Source organism: Saccoglossus kowalevskii, chromosome 2 (genome assembly GCF_978046115.1).
Source record: "Saccoglossus kowalevskii chromosome 2, keSacKowa6.1, whole genome shotgun sequence".
In the NCBI taxonomy this organism is placed as follows: Eukaryota; Metazoa; Hemichordata; class Enteropneusta; family Harrimaniidae; genus Saccoglossus; species Saccoglossus kowalevskii.
The window spans coordinates 6,442,229-6,458,923 of record NC_140642.1 but is presented as its reverse complement, the minus strand read 5'-3'; the positions used below and the strand labels follow the sequence as shown (position 1 = coordinate 6,458,923).

The 16,695-nt window shown below is 32.2% G+C and overlaps 1 protein-coding gene across 2 annotated transcripts in view; it reads right to left on the bottom strand.

Annotated features, from left to right (window-relative positions):
* LOC100374821 (polypeptide N-acetylgalactosaminyltransferase 2-like) overlaps positions 1 to 15,951 on the bottom strand; it is a 66,681-nt gene extending 50,730 nt beyond the window's left edge. For both annotated transcript variants that reach the window (XM_002732949.4, XM_085508494.1), the window contains exon 1: positions 15,718 to 15,951. In XM_002732949.4, the coding sequence (XP_002732995.2) occupies positions 15,718 to 15,876 (159 nt within the window). In that variant the 5' untranslated portion in view covers positions 15,877 to 15,951. The remainder of the gene's footprint in view (positions 1 to 15,717) is intronic.
* Positions 15,952 to 16,695: the final 744 nt, after the last annotated feature.

Sequence of the window (16,695 nt, the reverse complement as noted above, 5' to 3'; positions counted from 1 at the left end):
TGCTTGACAAATTAATTTAAAATGCACCTTACAAAACATAACAAAACTATTGTAAGCTTTCCCTCCTTAAATGCTTAGTGAGAGAAACTCATAATAACATGCAAAAATGAATAAAAGAATGTTACTGGTACATACGGAAGACATCGATCTGAAAAGTCAATTTTGCACAGTTCTGTTCATAGTTCTGTTAAAATATATGTTTACTTTATAAACTATCTGTCCCTTTAGTAGCAAAGTTTACACCTGCTTTATAGAATGAAAAACACTTTTACAAGCCTAATGTAATACGTACCATAATTTTTCCACAAATTGGATGGACCATGACAAAATAAAATGATTTTGAGGTAAGATGTGGTGGGAAAATTACATTTCTGAGGTGGTAAAATTACTAGAGTAAGTTTTTAGTCAGTTGTATCACGATTTTACATTAACAAAATGTACCATACCAAGGTATGGTTCCAGAATGGCAGAACTGCTTGACTTTTATAATGGCCACTATTCAGCCATTTTAAATTGAATTGTCAAACAAATGCATGTGATTTGCATATGTGTGACACGATGTACAAGGTGGCAAAATCAGTAAATCTGTAAAACAAAATGACAAGCTACAAGAACCCATTCTGTTCAATGTTCATACCAAGTTTGAGCAAACTCTATCAATGCAGGACTAATAACTGGTTCTAGAATGACAGAAATGCATGATTTTGATGCATTTTTAACAATAAAATGGCCGCCATCTGGTCATTGTGAATCTGATCCCCAAACAAATACATATACATGTAATATAGTAGAATATGGAAAAAGAGCCTATACGCCTGTAGAATTCAAGTCCAGACATTTTTTTTTAAATAAAACTGAATACTTCTATATAAAAATCTTTTTGCCAGTGATAAAGTAAAGTGAAATTTGAAAGTGTTATTTGTTCTGAAGGTAATTATATTGTCAGGGAGTGAATTCATAATCATTTATGACTGACTGACAATGACTGAACAACTTCCTACTCAGTTCTAGTTTGCAATGACCTTTTGTGAGTTTTTGGCAATGACCTCTTCAAGCAGGATAATAGGAATTCAGTCAATATTGTTCATGATCTTGTACACAGGCATCATGTCATTACACTTTTGTCTATAGGCCAGTGACGACAGTTTTAACTTTTGAAGGTGCATCGCATAAGAAAAGTTTCAATTTTTAGGAATTAATTTTAATTGAACCTTTTAAACTTCCATAGAATCCATTTGAAATCAAGGCAACCAATAATATTACCAAACTCTATGTAAAGGATTTACACTAAGGTTGAAAATCAAAGAAAGCTTAGAAAGAACTCCCATGTGCTATTGATGGAAAAGCTGAAAACTAATTACATTTGTATGTAAATCATGTAACTAATATGAACAGAACAGAAGAAAAATATGAATTATTATGCTAATGAGAATTAATATGAACAAATTTTGACCCAAAATTAATCAGGCCTGTCTAATGTCCTAGAGCATTTATGTACTAAATTTTATTCAAATGTGATGATCAGTAATTGAGATATCAGTGTAAATTATTTATGTTACTTAGGTGATTAATAAGCATAAACATTTGCCAAAAACTAATTGTGTCTCTGCATAGTTCTCTTTAAAAGTTTCATTAAAATCCAATTCTTTATATATCAGTGGAACATTATGCAAATTAGGTAATTAATATACAATTAAAAATAATCATGTCTCTGCATAGTCCTAGAAGATCTATGTAGCAAGTCTCATTGAAATATGATGATTAGTACTTGAGATATCAGGCAAAAAGCTGAAAATTAACTAATTATGCTAATAAGGTAATTAATATGCACAAATATTTACCCTAAAACTAATCGGGGGTCTGCACAGTCCTTAAATAACTATGTACAACATGTACCAAGTGTCATTGAAATGTGATGATTACTACTTGAAATATCAAAAGCTGAAAATTAATTAATTATGCAAATTAGGTAATTAATATATACTGATATTACTCTAAAAACTACCAGGTCTGTGCAGTGTCCTATGACATCTATGTACCAAGTGTCATTGAAATGTGAAGATTAGTACTTGAGATATCAGTTGAAAAGCCGAAAATTTATTAATCATTATGCAAATTAGGTAATTAATATTGCACAGATTTTTACCCGAAACTAATCAAATCTGTGCATTAGTTTGGAGCATCTATGTGTCAAGTTTCATCTAAATCCAATGAGTGGTTCTTTAGATATCAGTGGAACAGTCATGGAACAGCTAAAAATCAGCTAATTATCATGCAAATTAGGTAATTAATATGCATGGATTTTTACCAAAACCTAACCAAATCTGCACATTGGCCCAGAGCATCTATACACCAAGTTTCATCAAAAATCAATGTATGGTTCTTGAGATATCAGTGGAACAGACACACACACACAGACAGACACACTAACTGCAAAGACTCCCTTTTTGTGCTTCGCACACAGGAGTCAATAACTTTTGACATTTGATGCATGTGTGAAGTTTGTATGTGATCAGCTTAGGTATGTTTAATATGTAAGATACAGATTGGAACGCACACACAGACTCACCCATGTACATCAAGTCTGAATAGGGACCAATTAAAACCGCATCTTTTTCTCTAGGACATTTTTTTTGTCTGTTATAGAGGAGTTCAATTAATGCAAGGATTATGGTGTAATCCAATAAATACTTTTTTTTTTTATTTTGGGGCAGGTGACAGTTCCGGATATTGAATGTCACTGTTGTCTCTTCTTACTATTTTAGTGCAAACACAATCACCTGTGAACCTTGACCAAGTTTCCTTAAGCCCTAAGCTTCACAGTCTGACAATTAATGAGTAATGAAAACATTTGCCATTCGCATATGACTAGAAAGCTATAGTTAGTCCATCTCTGACTTGACAAATGTGAGGGTCGAAGAAGTCCATCTTGGCATGATTTGTATGCTAACCCTACAGCTGATGGTCATAGGAGATTCGTCTGTATGTTTTGTATCCTGAAAATTACCTGCTCAGGGCTTTGCTCGCTACCCACAATTTACGTGAGCAAGGGTATAAAGATTGGAGTTGCACTGAATCCTTCTTTTTGATTCTCCGTCAGATAAAAGTTTGGTCAGAAAGTGAGAGGGCTGGTATTTCACTTTGTTGACGACTTGCATGAGGCTAGGTTGAGCAAGAAAACTGTCTTGTGGGTCAAATGTTCGAGTGTCACTGTTTTTAGAGGTTCATACAACTAGGATCAGTTCATACAACTAGACAGATGCTCCAATCTACCTATCCTCAAAGGTCTGTTGGGTTGGTTCCTGTTTTTAATAGATTTTGAATAATGTCACTGTCTGTGGATCTATCTGTGGATCGGTTCCTAGGTTCCTAACTATTCACCCTAGGCTATCCCTGTATCCTTTGTATGAACAATCAAAAAAATATGCTACTTGAGGGACAGACAGTTACAATTTAACTGCCTGTCGCTCACATGCACCATTCTCGAAACCATCACCATTCATATTGGTAGAAGCAAAGCATATAGTTGCTGTCATTATGACATATTCGGTGTCTCAAATACTTTTCTAATTAAGTTACTTTATTAGCATACAGGAGTCTGAACAAAGTCGGCCCAATCTAATCTCAAGTTCTCCAGTTAGCTCGCTCCTGCAGTTCTGTAAACGTTCTCCCATTATAAATGCAGCTCTTAATATACACTTCCCTAATTGGTACAGGGCTGCATGACAACAATATGCATCAGAACAGAGCCTCTATAACAAGGGAACATGAACAGAAATGAAAGTGTGTAAAGCTTACACTACCAAAGTTTGGAAGTCAGCATTTAAAAACATTGTTATATACACCGCATGCATCGCAGACACTAAATCAAGCATGTAGTTTAGTACCCTAATTTCTTAACTTGAGACTCAGAAAGCTTATATTTTTCCAGCACCACAAAGTGCTTTTTTTTGCCAAGCGTAGAGCTTTTATAAATCAGTTTTATTCGCACTAAATACTGCATACAGGTAAGGTAGGTATGATTGAGTGTAGTAAAATATGCAATTTACAATATTGTTCTGATAACCTCATAAAACATACACAGGGGGTCAGGGGTCAGAGGTCATGGGGCAAGTTGTGACGCAACGTTTTGCTACAAATGATTAATTTGTAGAAAGGAAATGAGGCATACGACTCGCACAGTCTCATGTCGATTCGGGTAAGACCATATTTGATTATATTTATTGGTTTTTTTGCAGACAAAGATATTCCTGCAATGCTTGTACTGAGACTATGCACCATAAAAATCCAAAAGACGTTTTAGAATAAAATAATCTTGTTTGATTGGTAAGAATTGTTTTTTGTATCCTCAAAATAATTAGTTCAATATTTATTAGGTTCCATTTTGTTTTTTGTATCCTCAAAATAATTACATGTAGTTCAATATTTATTAGGTTCCATTTTGTTTCTAAAAAAAGTAAATGTGAATATTCCAATTGTAAACATGTCATGTCTGCCTATATTTGCATACACATTTTTAATTTAATTTTTAAAAATTAATCAAAAGTATCACATTTTTTTGTGACTTAATATGAAGTTATCACCTAATAACAGGATGTAGTAACAATAGACAATATAGAACTGAATCAATCATATCTGTTTTGGCAGGTGAATCATGAACAAGGTTTAATAAAATGCATAATTTACGACTCAACTAGAATTCAATCTTTTTTATTTCAATTGATAGTCTCATATACTGTAACAGGGTTATTTGCTGCCAGTTACAATCTCATCCAATTGCAACAACTCTTACAGAACACTGGTGAAAACATTAGTAAAAGTGCATCTGATTGGTTGAACCATAGGAAAGATACATACTGCTGTTTGGTGTCCCAGTTTCATCAGGTCTGATAAATGACAGATTCTATCAATCTATTCATCACAACAGAAAAGTCAAATGTCCTGCTCTTCATTTCAAGTACTCATGCAGATACAAAAAAACAATTGGTAATTGAATGCGCTTTTAGAAAAAAAAGTTAAATTCTCAAGACATTCAATAAAATTGGTGACCCGTTAATATGACTATCCCAGCATACATGTATGTCAGATCCCATTAGCCAGCTTTGGGATTAGTGTAATAATCATTTGATCTAAATAAATCGATTGCAAGATAAATGAGCACATCTGGCAGCATTAGACAGTAATCTTGTTCTTTTTGACATATTTTTAACATGCACACATACTTATAAACCATAAAACATGCAACCAAGAAAGTCAATTTAAAGAGGAAACTGTCAATCCCAGAGACTGCACAAAGAAATCATGAGACACCACTTTTACACTATTATTCAGTCTTTTGTTTGCCATGAGAATCAATCAAGTACATTTGCAATGAGACATGACTGGATGTGTTCCATGAATGTTATTTATTTGTTTGTTTGTGTGTTTGTTTGTTTGTTTTTGCATATTTTAGTTCATATAGCAGTGACAATATTTTGTGTCAAAATCTGTCTATGAAAAATCATTTTAATGTTAGTCAACAATATGTGAAATTTATTTTTGAGAAAAACTGTAATATACATCAAATGTCATTTTAATGGTTTTAACAAGACTATATGTATGTAAATCATTATGGCATTTCATGTTGCCTAGATATGTCAACTATTGATTGATTGAAATGTATGGTTTATCTGCGAGTCAGCGACATTGTCTCTTGTAAGAATGATGGTGTGAATGTAAGATGATTTCCTTATCTTTTTAATTATTGAGCACAACTTTTCCTAGTAAGAACACAGTAATGGATTTTTGAAAGCATTTTTTTCTAAATAAAATTAATTAATTAAACTGGACTACATATGCGATTGATATAAAAAAATCAATCTTGGAAAATATGCATAACAGACCTAGAGAATATTCCAGCAGATATGTGTCATGGAAAAACATGATAGCAATAATGTATGGTTCCTAATTTGAATATTCACAAATAATGTCAATGTTTGAAAGCAAAAATGTATAATACAGCATTTCAGACCTAATTCTGATTACTTAAAATACACATACTATGAGATTTCAATTTCTGAAAAGTTAAGCTCCATGTGTCATGACATTGAAAAGGTCAAAAGAAGCAGGTCATAATTTACAACTGCTCAGAGGTTGTGGATAAAGGAACTGACATGGACAGAAATAAGTACTTTACAATTGTATGTTTTCATTATGATTAGATTAGTAATTTTAGCACTTGCATCTGAGGATGTGATTAGTTACTGTTGTGGCTGTGGATTGAACATACATAATTTGTCAACATACAAAAATGGTTTTTAGTATGTACAACGTTTTGCATATTTCAGTTATCTTTTCTATAATTTCTCTGTTAATTTTGAACCAAACGAACAATATTACACAGGTTTGATTTATGTATTAGATGACAAAAGTAGACTTTGGTAGCCAAATAACGCAAGATATGACATATTGATTATAAAACTTGAATACAATTACTTTAAATGGCTGCCATTCTTGATTTGGATCATGAAATCAATTTATGATTTATGTGTAACATGATTTATGTGTAACATGATTTATGTGTAACATGATTTATGTGTGAAATTTGAATATTATCAATCCAGACATGTCAAAAGAGAATCTATGAGTCTGCACAATGGTATTACCCTAGAACAATGAGGTCATCAGTAATTTTTTGTATCTCAGTATGGTATTAATCTCATGGTCTTTTATAGAATATGATATGAATTTATGAAAGTTTCAAAACAGTACAACAAAATTTCTCAGTAATTTAAAATTTGACAAGAAAAATACTCACAATTTTGATGAAAAATACTTTAAATATACTTTGCGGGAAACATTATTCACACTGATGATTGTTGATCACAGTGATTATCTGATATAAATTAAGTAAATGCTGAAATATGCATTGATAGTTCTGGTTCTCAGAATCATCAGCAGTACAAATGTCCCCATTTCTCTGCTTAATTTTATGTCTAAGAAATGTTTTGTTTTAGCTAAATTTGTATGTATAGCATGACAAAAAGGTAACAACAATGAGAAGGACAGACATTATTCCCTCACAGAACTTTAATTCCGGGCAAGGTAAAAATAAGAGTGCTAGTTAACTATAAATATTCTCAGTATATATTTATTTTATTAAAATTTATCAGCTAAGCTGAAACTGATCTATTCTCAAGTTGATCTTATCAGTATTCAATTGTATTTGATTACACTGTTCAATTCGTATTTTCACTCACTAACAGACACCTGGATATTGTTACACATTCTTCAATTACAAAATTACACCTATATCTCCAACAATTCATGAGCCTGCAGTCACACTGAGATTATACATGGATTCATAACATAACCAAGTTTCAAAAAGATTGGACAAAAATTGCTTAAGTTATCCTGGTCACCAGTAAGTTTTAATGACGACAACGACGACGACAACAACACCAGACGACAACAGACATGGTAACACTATACCTTTCCACTTAATAATTACATGTATTATACACACACTGAGGTACAACTTAAGCTCCCATTTACAGGAACAAAACATGTTTTAGTTTAATCTGTGTATTACATTTTCAGAATCAAAGACAGCTAGAACCAAACATTGGAAAATTAGAAAATACTAGTAGTCTTTATATATATCTGTGGTTTATTTATGCGATTTCAATGAGATTCTATAACACTAAAGATACTAGTCCTTATATTTATCTACTCTTAATATCATTGACAATGATGTGGGTCAGTGAGACATTACCAGCACATATGCAGGCACCTTGCAGTGCACTGGTTTCTCTGGTTGCACACTGATACATCAATGAACACACGTGCCTTTGTATTTTTCAAGTAAATATCTGGCTTTATTATTCACACTGATGTACGTTCTATAATAAACAATTTAATACTGTGTGTATATTATCAAATACCAAATGATTTTTCAAGTTTTTTGAGGAATAAACATTGTTTGATTTTTTTCTTTCCAAAATAATAAAATTAAAATTTTCTCAGCGAAACATTTTTTTTCTGTTTTTTATTTATTTTGATCATTTTGGACCAAATGGGCATAATGTCCTATTGGCTACAAATCTTGCTTAAAATTTTTGAAAATTATCAAAAAATTATATAGGTTTAAAATTTGTGCTGAGAGAGTGATTACTTAAGTTTGACCTTAATCTAATTAACTTTAGTCTTTTAAGGTTGGTTAGATGCAAAATAACTTTGCATAACTCTTCAATGAAGTTCATTTGCAAATAATACCCTCATCTGTAAGTGATGTAGGATAAATAGCTGATGGAGCAGTTGAAAGACAAAATGATAAGGCTGTCGGCTGTGTGATGTCGGGGTAATTAGCAACGTGAAATATAGGCATCAGCTGGCAGTTTTGAAATAACATTACTGTACTAGTAGTCAACATAATTGTATAGCGTTTTCATTACACAAAGAAATTAGCATATTATTATAAAGTGAGATGTGCAATATGTATAACCAGGATTCCCTTGTCTGTATCTTCATTATAAACTTTAAATGGAACTAAATATAGATACACAGCTGGGTGAATGGTATTAAAATTGTAAATGATTTTTATGGAAAGATTATATAGATAAATACACAATAAATAGAATCTAGAATTTTTACTAGTACAATGTACTTCAGTCAGATCAATTTGTGTTGTGTGATGCGAGACTTGGGATATTAACGACAGGTGTAAAATGTTGGGTACGAGTGTTGGCTGAGAAAAAAAAGAAGGTTTCATAAAAATGCAGTAAACTTGATCCCAAATTGTGTTGAATGTAATTTAACTTTACAAGAAATGCAATTAAAGTAATCCCATCAAAGACAACAGACAATTACATTATGGGGTTTATACTCAATCAGAATTCCCAGATCATCGATACCCAAAATAATTGGAACATCAGAAACATGCATGAAAACAAAAATGCAATCACCATAAAAAACAAAATGTTTTTCAAACCATGCAGTGGTGATTTATACACATGACGACGGGCTTTTTAACGCGTATGCTGAGGAGACGAGGAGCGTGACTTTTATGAATTACTTCAACACGCAGAAAGCGTAAAAATTAATGACATGTGAAACGTGGAGTTTAACGGAAATGAGGTACAATGAAAATAAATCTCAGGATGAAGGTGAGCATTTTCTTTTTCAATTTTGACCTATAGAACAACGAAAGCAATTCCAAATTTTTTCCCATTCTTTAAATTTTATCTTAACTCTATATAAGGTCAAGACTTCCAGAATAATATCTGTTGCCATGGCAACCATGCCTCGGGTAATACATCATCATATTATCAATCTCTCAGAAACAAATTTGGACATGGATATTGATGACAATTTAATTAACAAAATATATTTACAGCATATAGCATACAGCACACGTACATATCCATTGATTAAATATAAAGTACTTGAATATTTTTGTTATGTGGTTTTTAAACATATGTCACTGCTGTAATTTAATTAACATGACTAAGTGTTATAATACAGTTGATCAACTGGGAACCATGTCAACAGTATAAACATACTTTTCTCATCCACTGCACGAATGTTATGTTTGTATCAATGGTACCTTTAATAGAAGTTAGCATACACACAATAGCCGACCATTAGTTCATTAAAATGCTCCTGTAATTAAATTTCAATTCAATGTTTAAAGAAAAACATTCTTACATTGTCCTGTGCTCACTGAAAACCTATATTAATCTTTTAACACCAAATATGTCTCCTTCCACCAAATAAACAACACAATTTTTTCACAAAAAGTTAAAATTATGTACTCAAATTTAGGCGGGAAACATTATGTAATTCAAAGTTTTTCAAATCTTGTATAAGAATTTAAGACTTCATAAAACAAACAATATATTCTCAAACAATGAATGCAGATATTATCACAATTCTTTCAATATCAATATTCAATATTCATTTTTTAGCAGAATCTAATTTGATGCCCCCCCCCCCTCCATGACACCATGACAGCAGCAACACACACACACATACCTAAAAGGAAATGTTAACTCTTTCTTTACGGTATCATTAAAGCATTATTCTATTCTATTCATACATACACATACACTTAAGATGACTTACACAATGGCAGTGGGTATTTTTAGGAAGATACCACCCATGTGAAAGAGAAGACAATTCCCAGGGAGACGAAGCTTAGCATTAAATTTATTATTTACTGAACACCATAAATCTGTTTGATAGACTACAGAATATGTTGTACATGACATTCTCTAAACACAGAATGCTGGCTGGTAGAATTCACTATGATTAATGTTGTCTTGTTAGGTCATCAAGACGTGACCTTTATAGTAATAGATCAGTATTCTTATACATCCTACACATCCAATTTCCAGAAAATATCTGTTATCAACGACTTTGTCAACGAGTTAGCAAGGCAAATGAACTTCTAGCGTAGAAACAGTTTTATGTAAAATGTTGTCCAGGTGATTGCCGCTAGGGTCTTTAAAAGCTAGTATAGATATATTTAGAAAAGTTGTCAGATAAAATAAACTATGTACAATGTATAAGATAATCACAGAAAGATTACAAAAATGAGCCTCAGAATTACAATATACCTAGCGTAAGATTGAGTATTAAACTTTTAAAAGTACTGCTATAGATTAGGTGTGTATCATATCAGTGATTATTTAAGGGATTCAGTGATCAAAATAATTGCTGCTATTTTGTACTTAATTTTGTACAATGAAAAATCATTGATTAGTCTTGGGATAATCAGTCTATTAGTTTTCTTTAATCCATGGTTGGATTTCATCTCAAATGTGACAGGTGATACGTACATCCAGTGTGATGCACGGAAATCTTACGACATTTATAAGTAGTTAGAATCCTATATACGAGTTAAGAAACACATTTTCTCCTTTCAGTTTCATTTCTTTTTCACTTTACTCAATTATTATCATTTTTATAAGGCACAGTCAACATTCCATTTACGATCTGTATCTATTTCCCAATAGTCTGGGGACTAAGAAATCTCATTCATTTTTATACTATGCTTCGTGCTCATTGAATTCAGAGGAATGAATGAAACACATCAATTTTCCTTTCAATTGAAATCCCTGCAAAAGAAAAACTCAGCAAAGCAGTCCTTGCTATAAAAGTCACGTACACTTCCACACAATATAGCTTCAACACGTAGCAATTTCAAATGAAGGGTGAAATGTATTCCTAATTCCATTCTTTTCTCATTCTTTCCAAAACGCACTTGCTGCGTCAGCTAAAGACAATCAAATCTACAGAGAGTCATGATTTTTGATTATATTAATCAGGTGTGGTGAAGAATTTAACGACTAGAACATTAGCAGTGAATAGCAATTATAGATAAAATAATTAGCTCCACCACAGTAAGGTCAGAAATAGAAAATATTTGATCTCAAATAGAAAATAATTGTTTTTAAATTACATTTCAATCATAAATTTATTTGTATTCAATGAAGTTGGAGATATATTTTAAATTGTCTAAAAATACAATACATGAGAGTGTATCAGATGTGTGGAATAAAACTAAAACAAATTTAACAAAATATTTAGGAATATTAACTAAACATGTAATTATTATCTGAAAACATTTGTACCTTAAACCATTGCTGATTGTTTGTTGGGAAGTGTTCACTGATGCATTGTTGGTAAAGCAACAGTACAAGCTTTGTAAGTCAGTGTAAGGTGTTAAACCTGCATGTATAGAACACTCCTTCACAAAGAAAGACAGTAACCTATTCCACTGACCCTGACTGAGTATAAAGTCAGCAAACTTTGACCCAACAAATGGAATACACATTGAGATGGGTGGGAACATCCCGTTGTAACATGGTTAGTCTGAATCTAGTAATCTGATTGGCTGAAGCAAGGTCTTATATCTGGCACTACTTATGCTTCTGTCAAATATGCTACTTTTTATGAAATACCCTCACTTGCTGTTTATAATCTCTCAAAAAGCAAATCATATCAAATCATGGAGCTAAAAAATAGCTAATCAAGTCTGGCCGAAGCATTTATAAAGTTTGTCAAGACATATATAGATATTCAGTATGATACATCACAGCCTTCAAAATTAACATGTTGCTTTCAATGTGATAAATTCAATAGCATATATACTGTATACACATCTCAAATTTGAGACCAGATGTTCTAAAGCATGTATTTACACTGTATATGCTTTAAGTATGTTGGTTTATATAAATAGTGCAGCCATGTATAGATATCATCTTTCCATCTCATCACATGCACAAACTATAGCTGTTCTTTCACCATGTTACTCTAGACGCTGTGCTGCAATTACACAGAGAATGCTGTGAGAAAATGAAGACAATGATTGGCCTTAGGGTGGATTTTATAAAATCAACTCTTTGTGTAAGTCATGCATATAATATGTAACCAGAGTGAAAGATAGACAAGTGAGAGAATGAAGTCAAGATCTGTGCATGGTTTAATGTCAAGCATGCCTACTTAAAATTTCACTTATATTTTCAAGTGAATGTTTTTCTTTGTGTATATTATTTAAATAATATTAAATAATTTGTATATCAACTAAAAAAGAAATACGAGTATCTTTATTTTCAGAAATATTATAAAATAATGAAATTGAGAGATTGCAATCATTACTATGGCAACAGTGGGGTGAATGCAATTTCAGTTGCAAGTCTTCAAGATTGTTATCATTTAGTGTAATCAAATAATACCGTGTAATGATTGACAGGTGACAAAGAAGATTATATTAAATCATTCAACGCATCATCAGTGAGTTCTATTTCAAATGACATACAGGTACACAACGTTATCTTTTTGTGTGTCCCGTTTCCTTTACGCTCCGAGATCAATTACATGCCTACAGTATCTGCTACATAACTGCATACAGCATCAAAACACATCACTATTACAGATGTAGACAAGATAACATTTCATTGGCCTGATGTTTTATCTTGTCCATTTCATCTTCATTGGGTTCTTATCTAATACATGTCTGGCTGTAAGTCATTCAACGCTCATTCAGAAAGGAAGTTGTTGAAATACGAACATGCAATCACAAGATACAGAGTGAAAGTCCACCAAGCGGCATGCAAGTCACGATAGTCTACCTGCACGTTCTCCAGTTACACTTGGCCATTCCAGTTCAATTTATTAACATAATTGCATTGTAGACAGAACAATAAACAAGACAGGATTGCTGTTAAAAATAAGCCGCTTTAAAACGTTAGCAAAAATATTTTTTTTTTTAAAGTCCACATTCTTCTAGTATGCTGCTGTGTCTCGCAGAACTCGTTCAAATTAGCATGTGTTGTATATGTGGCATGGGACTCATATTGAACACATGGTGCTTTAAGTATCTGAATAAACAAACAATAATTCAATTTTACTATAAACTATTTTTGTATAACAGAAATAATATGCAAAGTTACAGCGACAGATGTTGCCATTGCTCTCAATAAAAAATATAATACACAATAGATTTTAAGCCGAGTTATAACAATTAGTTTTCTATTGATGCGTAAAATAGCAGACAACTTTAATGATGAAATATAGTAAGCTTAAAGAGCCCTTAGCTAACACGACAAATCTCTCCTGAACTTAATTTAACACTATTCATTATTTGTCAATGTCACCTGTTATGATCGGTATTTAACACAAACCGTGTATACCGGTACATCTTACTTCAGTTACTATCAATCAAAATATCAATATTCCCCTCATTTCAGACAAATTTGTATGGCAAACATTGGAATTTAAAGAATGGCACAAAATTTGGCAGCACTGTGTAAAATTCATATTGAGATTTATTATTTAATATTCAAAATGAGATGTGAATACAATGAAACTACAATGAATTTCAGAAAATCATCAACGTTTTGATGGTTACATAACCTTTATAAATATTTATTATAAAATTGGTGCATGGCTATCTAAAATTCAGTGTAGCAGGCAAAATAAAACATATCATTTTATATGGTTTGGTAACAGCATGCAATCAGACAGAGAGTTGTATTATGTACAAAGCAATCACTTTGACTCGTTACAGTATAAATTCAACATTTAACATCCACCATTTAAATATTGAGTAAAAACAATATTTTTACAGAAAAATTTGTGGTATGATAATCAGAATTGATGTAAATTTTGAATAACAATACAGTTTATTTTGTGTAAAAATAACATCCAACATCAACATATTATTAATTAATTAAGAAAAATGCAGGCATTAAAATAACCCACTACTATAACACAAAACTTAACCAAGGTTATCCCAAAGTCGCATTCGTCGCAATCTCGGCCAGTGGAATTGTCCTTCCCATTGTTGTCCTTGGCTACAGCCAATATCAATAACTTGCCGAAAGAATCCAAATATAATTTTTGATATCAGCCTCAGCTGATTATGGTTACCCTAGGTCATAATAAACTAGGTTACAAAATGCAATGGCATATTTAAGTTGGTGTATCCCATGAATAAGCCTCCAGGTTTATAAATATGCTTTTCTAGCACATGTCTAGGAAGAATTCACAGAATGCACGTTCATCATTAAAAAGATGTTTTAATACTCTCAACTTAACGATTTTACTTGGCATTTTTTAATCAACATACAAAAAAAAAACAATTGTAGGTTTATTTTTTATTTAAAATCTGTGTTTGAAAACAAATAATAGAATCAAAAGGTAAGATAAGACAAGAATATTCGTTTCTATTTTCATACAACAAGCAAAAATAACGTCATTTTTCACCAGAAATATCAGTATAAGTTTGTTTTCGAGTAACTCACATGGAAATATATTCTAAAGAGCAATAAATAACTAGTATTTCACCAAACCTATACCTAGTCATTCTACTGGAAATTCAATCTGTCTTCTGTTTTGCCTTTTTGTTTATATTACAAATTAATTCACCAAAGTAATTGGTCAAATTACACCAAACTATTTGGACATATAATGAATTAATTGTTACTCGCATCATTAATTAATGTCTAGTATCTCCTAGTGTAGACACTACACTCTACACATAAAATATTTAAAACATTTATATCAATACAACAGATCAATATAACCATTTATACCAGTATATTGTGCACTCTGTGGATTTTTTTTTTTGAGTGTTACTAAATTTGAGAGCTTCACCATTCCCCATATACATTTTGTGATATTTAATAAACCTTTCTGGTTAATTTGATTTCTAAAATTGATGCACATGGATGCCTTTTTTCTAATATTCTGAAAAAAAAGCTGTGGTGCACACGTTTTTAACTGACACCATACTAACCAGAAGTATAAGGGAACTAACCTGGCTATAACAATTATACTCATAAAGAGCACCACCACCATTAAATACAAATATTTTAGTATTAAATTGTGCAATAATTAGGTGAATTTGTAAAATAACATAATGCCGGTATTACCGGTACAGATACATGTAGTTTTAGCAACCACCACTCCCATAGTCATATAGCGCTGGCTGTAATTCAGATGCACAACTTGGTGTATCTTGACCTACGTGACCCCAACAGCTACGCGAGAATCTTGGACTTGGTTCAAACTGTTCTATATCATCAACAACTAGCAATGCATGTAACGCTCCGTCTAAATTAGTACATGAAGCAAACTCAACCCGTACACCGCTATCTTTAGCCATTGATAGCGCTTACCCGCATGCGTAAAATGTATTTACTCTAAAACCCAAAATAACAAATTGGACTTTACCTGATCTTCCTCGGAGAACACGACGTTCGAGTTCGAGCCGTCTCTGCTGCCGTTAATCTGTGAGTAGAAGACTACACCGACGATCCAAATACCCAGGAATGCCAAAGAAATTTTCCGCTTCCGTCTCATGACGAACGGACACTGGCGGGATAGAGGCATTGGACCGGTGAAGACAACTTACACATTGAACGAACTTCGTAGAGTCGGCAGCTATGTGTGTTGACGAGGTACCTGCGCATGGCCGTTTGTCAACACCAGAGGGCATACTATTACTTGATATCCCGCAAGCAAAACTTTTATTTCACAATCAAGAACGTGAAATAAATGCTTGTGACTTTTAATTTATCTGTTAAAATTTACATCGATTTCAATTTCCATTACTTATAAATACTAAACATGTATTAAAAGTCTGTTTTCGGTTAATTATGTGCAATCAGGATCAAACAAGTGAATACATAAAATAAAATAAAATAAAATAAAATAAAATAAAATAAAATAAAATAAAATAAAATAAAATAAAAGTACTGATTCTCCGGATTTATTGCCCGTTGACTACAAGTTAGAAAGCAAAGTGGACTGTGTCTCTTGAGGGCGCTGTTCAAAGTGAATGCTTATCGTATGAGGATGTTATCTACGCAGAACACAAAAGATGTGACAACGAACTTGATATTATTTTTACAACTCAGCAGCCGTTGAAATACACGCATCCTGAAACGTATTGTGACTAGAGTCTGGCATTTTGTTCGACAGTCGTACACGCTTAACCACCAAGTCAGATTTCTGAATTTATAATTTTGACAAGGTTTCTGGAATAGAAAAACAGTACTTCGTAGCCACATATTTATTTTTTTCGACAAATATATTTTAAATGAGTAAACATATACGTGATATTGCATCGTTACAGATTCCGACCAAGAGCAATAAGGTAACGCATCAATAAAACAACTTTGTTATCAATAATATGGAAAGTAACGGTGT